General features: G+C 47.2%; 1 protein-coding gene across 3 annotated transcripts in view; it reads left to right on the top strand.

Annotated features, from left to right (window-relative positions):
* Window positions 1-2,427: 2,427 nt before the first annotated feature.
* MAP3K9 (mitogen-activated protein kinase kinase kinase 9) overlaps window positions 2,428-7,150 on the top strand; it is a gene marked incomplete at both ends in the record, with an annotated part of 73,557 nt that continues 68,834 nt past the window's right edge. For all 3 annotated transcript variants that reach the window (XM_079701237.1, XM_079701236.1, XM_079701235.1), the window contains one exon: window positions 2,428-2,830. In XM_079701237.1, the coding sequence (XP_079557363.1) occupies window positions 2,428-2,830 (403 nt within the window). The remainder of the gene's footprint in view (window positions 2,831-7,150) is intronic.

Raw genomic sequence — 7,150 nt, 5'->3', positions numbered from 1 at the left:
ACAATTATCAATAAGCAAAATGACAATAAAAATTGCCCAATTACTCATAATCCTACCACTTGAAAGAGATCACCACTGACAATTTTTCTCTATATCTTTTTAGTGTTTTTTTTTTTTTCTGTTTGTTTCTCTCCATGTGTCTACATCATTTTGGAAAATTCCTTCTTCCTCCAAATTAAATTTTTATCAAGAAAACCTTTCTTCTTATGGTCTTTTTTTAAAACATGAAATATCTCTTACCCCATCCTTACTTGCTCTCTTCTGCTTGGGAGTGCCATAGTTTTATTTTGAACAAAATTTAGGGAGTTTACTCAAAGACTCATCCATATCTTTTCCAGTTCACTGATCCTATGCACAATAAGAATCTGAACACTCTTTTAGGGCATTTACTCAGAAATTCTTTCTCAAGACCTACTGCAGTTGACCTTTGGTATGGCGCTCTACCTTAACTTCTTCAAGGTCTGAAATGGGTGGGACACTCATGTGGGACACATGAGTGTAGCCATACTCATGTACAAACCACAGAATGTAGGCCTACAAGATCATAGATCTTCCAGTCCACCCCCTCACTTTGAGGTTGAGCAGTCCGTTGAGTACTTGCCCAAGATCTTGCAGCTGGTGGCAGCAAAGCTGGAGATGCCAGCCCTGGTTACCTTTCCAAATTGCCCCACTGTCTTCAGTGTGTCTAACAATTACCCCCAAACTATAATTAGACAAAAAACACTCAGTGAATGCCAAATAAATCGGATCTATTCCTACCACGTTAGGGGAAAAGTTTAGTAGAGATCAGGCTAGATCTCTCAGCATGGGCTTGTTTTGAAATGTCAGAGAACCATTTCACTGGAAATCTATATTGCAATGAAAGGATTAAAGCACAGAAGAAATGTTAGGGGCTTTCTTTCTTTCTTTCTTTCTTTCTTTCTTTATGTTTGAGAAGTGGAGGATAACGAAAGGATGTAGGAAAAGTCAGCCTTGCTCATGAACTGCAGTATCGTTTTGAATGTATATTCAGCTTTGGTTCTTAATCTGATTTCTGTTAAGGTCACTGTGATCCAAGGTGCAATTCCCCCAGGCAAAAAAATTTCCAAGATTTGTAGAGAAACTGAGCCTCTTCAGAGAGACCAAGCCCACTTCACCGACAGCTTTCCCACCCTCAGTTTGCGCTCCAGTAAAGTGGTCTTTCGTCTGAATTCTAAAATCAACGGTGTTGGAATATCTTCTTACAGGAACCTCGGAAAGGGCGAGCTGTATGCAGTCTTCACAGAGGCGAGAACTGTAGTTTTAAGAGTTCTAAAGAACATTCCAGTGGGCCTGAAGGTCTTACTAGATGAAAGGTTACGGAAGGAGTCGGGGTGCAATTCAGTCGGACTGGAGTGGAAGCTGATCCACCTGGTAGGACCAGGGCAGAGGCAGCTCCAAGAGAAGGAAAAATCCAAAGGTAAGAAGTCGCTGGAGAAGAAAGAGCTCTCCCGGGGGCCGCAACCCACCTCGCTTCTCCTCTGCTCACTCTCAAAAGCTCACTTTAGGATGAAGAACACAGGTGCTGCCCAGTGGAATCCCTACCTCTCCCCGGCAAACAAAGGGAACGGTCTCCTTCACCCTTTTTGGTCTGAATGAGGGCTCGGCTTTACCTTTGAGTATCCACCCATCCTTCCTCAGGCGCCCAATGAGACCGCAGCCTCTTCCTGACGGGCGGTGTTGAACTCTCCCAGGAAACGGACAGGTACCTCTGACCAATGGTTGGAGATGCGGGGGTCCAATGGGAGAGAGAAATGGGTCAACCTGGGGTTTGAGAATGAGAGAGCCCGCACGTTGGGGCGGGGTGTGGGGGGGGAGGGCGACGTAGGCGCAGGGGGTGGAGAGGGGCGGGGCGGGCGGCTGGCGGGGCAGCCCCAACCGCGGCTGGAGGAACCTGCGGACCGGTCAGCGGCGGCCAATGGGAAGGCAGGATGGTGCGGGGGCGGGCCCGGGCGCCGTGAAGCCCCGCCTCCTAGGGTCCGCAGGTCTGGGGCGGAGCCAGGTCCGCGTCAGGTGGTCCTAGGCGTGCGGACGGCGCAGGGGGCGGGGCGCTGCGCCGAGCGGTGAGCGGCGGCCGGCTGGCGGCACCGGGCACCAGCTGCGCGAGCAGGTACCCGCGGCGGAGGTGGCCAGGCCGCCCCAGGGGGCGAGCGCGAAGGCGGGGGCTCCGGCCCGCCGCGCCCCCATGCTGCGGTGAGCACTACGCGCTCCGCGCACTTGTAGCCGCGCTGAGCCAGCCCCAGCCCCAGCCCTAGCGAGCCGACTCTCCCCGCCCCGCCAGCCCGGCCCCTACCTGCGGCCGCCGTCGGGGGAGGGGGGTCCCCCCAGCTCTGCGGAGCCGCATGAACAATAGGCGGCGGCGGCTCCTGCGGGCGGCAGCAGCCCCGCACCCTATGGATCGGCCGCTCCATGGAGCCCTCCAGAGCGCTTCTCGGCTGCCTGGCGAGCGCCGCCGCTGCAGCCCCGCCGGGGGAGGATGGAGCGGGGGCCGGGGCCGAGGAGGAGGAGGAAGAGGAGGAGGAGGCGGCGGCGGCGGTCCCCAGGGAGCTGGGCTCCGACGCGCCGCTGCCCTACTGGACGGCCGTGTTCGAGTACGAGGCGGCGGGCGAGGACGAGCTGACCCTGCGGCTGGGCGACGTGGTGGAGGTGCTGTCCAAGGACTCGCAGGTGTCCGGCGACGAGGGCTGGTGGACCGGGCAGCTGAACCAGCGGGTGGGCATCTTCCCCAGCAACTACGTGACCCCGCGCAGCGCCTTCTCCAGCCGCTGCCAGCCCGGAGGCGAAGACCCCAGTTGCTACCCGCCCATTCAGTGTAAGGCGAAGGCGGGGCCCGGGAGCCTGGCGGGGAGCGGGGTGGGGGGGGCGTATGATGGAGGCCTTGGGGTGGTCGCAGGGGGAGGGGAGCCCTCCTCGAGGGTTAAGCTTGGGTGGGCAATGATTGACCTGGGGGTGGGTGTGTGTGCGCGCGCTCGGGCTGCAGGGGCTTTGGCGGGTGCAATCAGTAAGATAGACATGCCGCAGGCCTCGCCTGGAGCCTCGGGCACTTGGGCTTCTTCACCTTAACGCTACCGCCTCAGCAGCAGCTCCTGATTCCACATCTTGAAGCCCCAGCAGGAGAATCTTCCTGTCTCCAACCTCCCCGCCCCCCCGGTCTGGAAGGATTTTAGGCAAGCTGGTGGTTTCTGTCATAACATTAGTCCCCAAATCAGGGACCTTCCCGACCTCTTCTACCGCCCGTCCCCGCCCCTGAAAGGCATTTGCTTTAAAGGAGACGGGGGTGTCTCCCGCAGGGCTGGGCTGGCTCACAAGTCCCGGAAGCCTATGTGAACTCAAGGCTGAAGTATCTTTGAAATACCGTGTTGATTTCTTGGATCCTAATCTTGTATTTCAAAAGTGGTCCCTTGAGGAGTCTCACCAAATTGTGTGTGTGTGTGTGTGTGTGTGTGTGTGTGTGTGTGTGTGTGTGTGTAGGGGCAGGTGATGAGTGAAGAAGTGATTAGCAAGGGAAAAGTATGTCATTCCCCCATGAGAGATCAGGAGCGCAAGGTATAGTGGCTAAACCCCAGGGCCTTGACACCCAGACAATATATTTTCTCATTTCTTCTCACCCTAGATCCTTGCCTATATTTGGTATTTGCCAAATCTCAGGGGGACCATGCCCAGGGGTCCTCCCAGGGCCTTTCTTCTAGGGTCCTGGTTTTCACCAGTTTCCCAGGAGCTCCCCTTTTCCACACCCTGAAATGAAATTTTCTTTGTTTTTTCAAGGGAGTTAAATTGCCATTAGAATCCTTTAATCAGTGATGCTAGGTGGTTTTAGAAGAAAGATGTAAATATCTCCCGGTGCAGTTTACACTATTTTGTATTTGAGGGTTTCCGTAATTTCTTTCCTGTTAAAAAAGTGTTGTTAATTCCCTTATATCATTATTTATTCCATATTTTGTATACTTTGTCTCTTAGCTGATTTAAAAAAATCATTACCAAGGGCCAACTTTAAACATTTAATTTTAAAATTTTATTTGTAACAGTTATTTTTCTGGTCCTGTAACTTATTTTCACCTGAACAATTATATCTTAAGATGTTTATTAAATACCATTTATTAATATCAAAATCATAACCTCTTGTTTTTCTACTGTCCTTTTTTTTAATTGGTGTTTTGACTGTCAAATTGATGTTCAAATGTTTAATTTCCTTTGTTTCTCTCTCCCTCTTATTCAGTTTAAAACTTCCTCCTTCTACAGTTAATCTTTATAATACCTGCAGGTGACAAATTACTTTAAATTGTTTCCAGGTGTTACACCTTTTTGGCGTTAGTGCTGGAAAGATCAAGGCTAAGGCTCCTAGCAGATAATGTCTCAAATAGTGTTGAAGATGAACTTGGTCACATACCGGAAGAGATGTTGGCCTGGCACGTTAGAAAGCAGTGTAGTTTTAAATGTGTCAGATTTTGATGGTCTTTGTGGGTGAGGTTTGGTGATTTTTTTTTTTCAGAGACAGCTAATACCAGAGTATTAGTATCTGTGAGGTTCATGAACAGGAGCTGAGTTTCTTTAATATCTTGTGCTTGCTGCTGTGAGAGCAGTCAGGAGCGAATGTGACTTAGGTGGGAAGAACACATGCACAGAAAGCCAGGCAGGTCTACACTGTGCCACTTTAGAAGCTTCTTCTCCATTGGGTGCCCAGGACTTCACCCAGACTGTAACAAAAGTTACCTTGGAGAGAGTAGATTCTGATATCTAAAACTCAGATGATGAGAAATTAGGAAGTACCTTGTACTTATTGAAAGAATTGACTTGAACAACAGCATTTGAAGGTCTTGGTACGTTATTTTATTTAGCTACACTAAATTCTGATCTTGATTGGAATTAATTTTTGATAATTCAGAAAAATTAATTCTAGTCAAAAACCAATTAGAGTGCCTAGTGAAAGAGAGATACTGTGTTAAATACCAGGGGATAAAGAAATGAGAAGATGAGGAGGTACTTAGAAGTCACATGTGAGGGAAATTGGTGATGTAAATATATAATTTCAGTGCAGAGCTTTGCTCAAGGAAGTTGGTGATCTGATAAAGGGCCTCTGGTCTGTATGCTGTGTCCACTGGTTCAGTTAGTGTCACTCAGAAAATAAAGGTGATTGTTGACCTGGTCTCCAAAGACTTAGAATGAAATTGAGCCTCTGACAACTTTTCCCCAGTTACTTTTTTCAACTTCCTCTCTGGGACATGAATTTTGATATTAGGTTGTGAATAGAAGACACAAAGTAAAGTAATAATGTTCAGCTTTACTTTCAAATACTGCTTTTCAAAGTGAAACTTCTGTTTCAAACTTTAATCGAAACAGAAGAGGGGGAAATTACTAAATCTTGTGACAAAGAAAGCATATAAGAGTGATATTATGAATCATCTAACGTTTATAGAGTTCTTTTATCCTCTCCAATGTAGGTATTAGAGTTTAGCTCTCCACGGGGCTGACAAATATAAATAACCCAGGAGCTTGCTCATCTTCCTTATTTTAGTGAAAGATGGAAAATGTAAAGTTCCAAATGTATCATCTTCAGAGATATATAACCCTAGGTATTAAAAAAAAGCTTCTCTTACAGGAGCGTTGTGTCTGTTTTCAAGCAGGGTATAAATTAAGGATATTACTAATTTACATTTCTTTTTCTTGCCTTCACTAGCAATATAAGGATGTATTTTCAGATGTACTTAAGATTTTTAAATGAGTGAGGTATGTACCATTCACTTGCCCCAAACTCACCAGAATGTGCCTGTATATTTAGTTTCCAAGGATATAATTGAGAGGGAATAACATCTTGACTCCGAGACTGAAAGAGATAAGGTTTTGTTCCTGATATTCCTGGAAATATTCTTCCACAGAAACTGAAAAATGTGCTGTATGAGACTTGACCTGATTCTTACTTACAACCAGGTCTTGACTGGGGCAGGGAAAGGGAGGAGAGTCCCACATCCTCGCAGCTCCAGTGAAGGTCTAGTTTCTATCCAAAGGGACTTCTTAGCAGGGAAGGGAAAAGAAAGGACCCTCCCCACATCCCCCACTGTTTTGTCTTCTGTCTGCTTATAAGCTCTGTTCTATACTTTTCCTGAAGGCTGGTCATAATATTTCCTCGACGAAATAGCAAGAACCTGAGAGTTTATGTTCTACCCAGAGAGAGATCATTGCTTCGCCTTCCCCACAGAGGTTTTCTATCTTCTGTGAAATACCATTGGAGGAGCTGTCCTTTCAGCACCCCGGTTCAGAATCACATCTTTTAAATCCTCATATGTTTAAATAAATATCTAACACCTCCTGTGTGTTCACAGCTATGCTTCAGACCAGAGGAAAGAAGAGGGTGGGTACAAGAGAAAATACAACAGTTAATTCCCTTAAGGAGAATTCAGATATTCAGTTGAGGAAATAAGGTATGTAAATGCACATTTATTAAAAAGGCACATATCTTTTCATCAGTGAAAAATCTGGCAGAAAAAACGAGTGTTTCTTCCATCTATGACCATGGGGACTCCTAGGATAACTTACAGTTTTCTCCAAGAGGGTTTCTAATCTCTCTTTGACATTGGCATATTTTTCTCATTCATATAGATGAGATAAGGCAAGAATTAGTAATCAGTCAGGATTCATTTTAGGACCCAGAAACACTCAAGCTATTTAAAGCAGAAAATGATTTAGCACAGAAGTTAGTTGCTTATAGGTTTTTTGGAAGGCTGGGGAGAAGGGGCTCTCAGCTGGACCTAGAGGACCAACTCCCAGAACATTGCAGACCTGGCCCACCAGGCAAGCTGCTGCTTCTCTAACTGAGAAGGTACAGAATCAGGAGTTGCCACTGAAGCTGTTGACTTCTCAAACACCCTGTCGTAGTTGCTGTCAGATTAGGTGACTGCTTGCCCTTGCAGCATTCCTTTCCACATCCACAGAGCTAATTGGACATTGTCTTGCTATTGCAGGAAAAACCCCACTTCTCCTCAGCCATGCTTGCCAGAAGAAGCAGCAAGGAGATGGTCTCCATCTCACTTCTGCCTTCTGAATCTTGTGCATCTCATTGGCTAACCAGCATTCTGTCAAGGAGTCTTGAAAATGTAGTGTTTTAGCTTTCTGACCTGTGTAGTACTGAAAGGTATGC

Source organism: Hyperoodon ampullatus, assembly GCF_949752795.1.
Source record: "Hyperoodon ampullatus genome assembly, chromosome: 3".
NCBI lineage: Eukaryota > Metazoa > Chordata > Mammalia > Artiodactyla > Ziphiidae > Hyperoodon > Hyperoodon ampullatus.
Note: the sequence above shows the minus strand (reverse complement) of the source record. Positions and strands in the feature narration are given on the sequence as shown.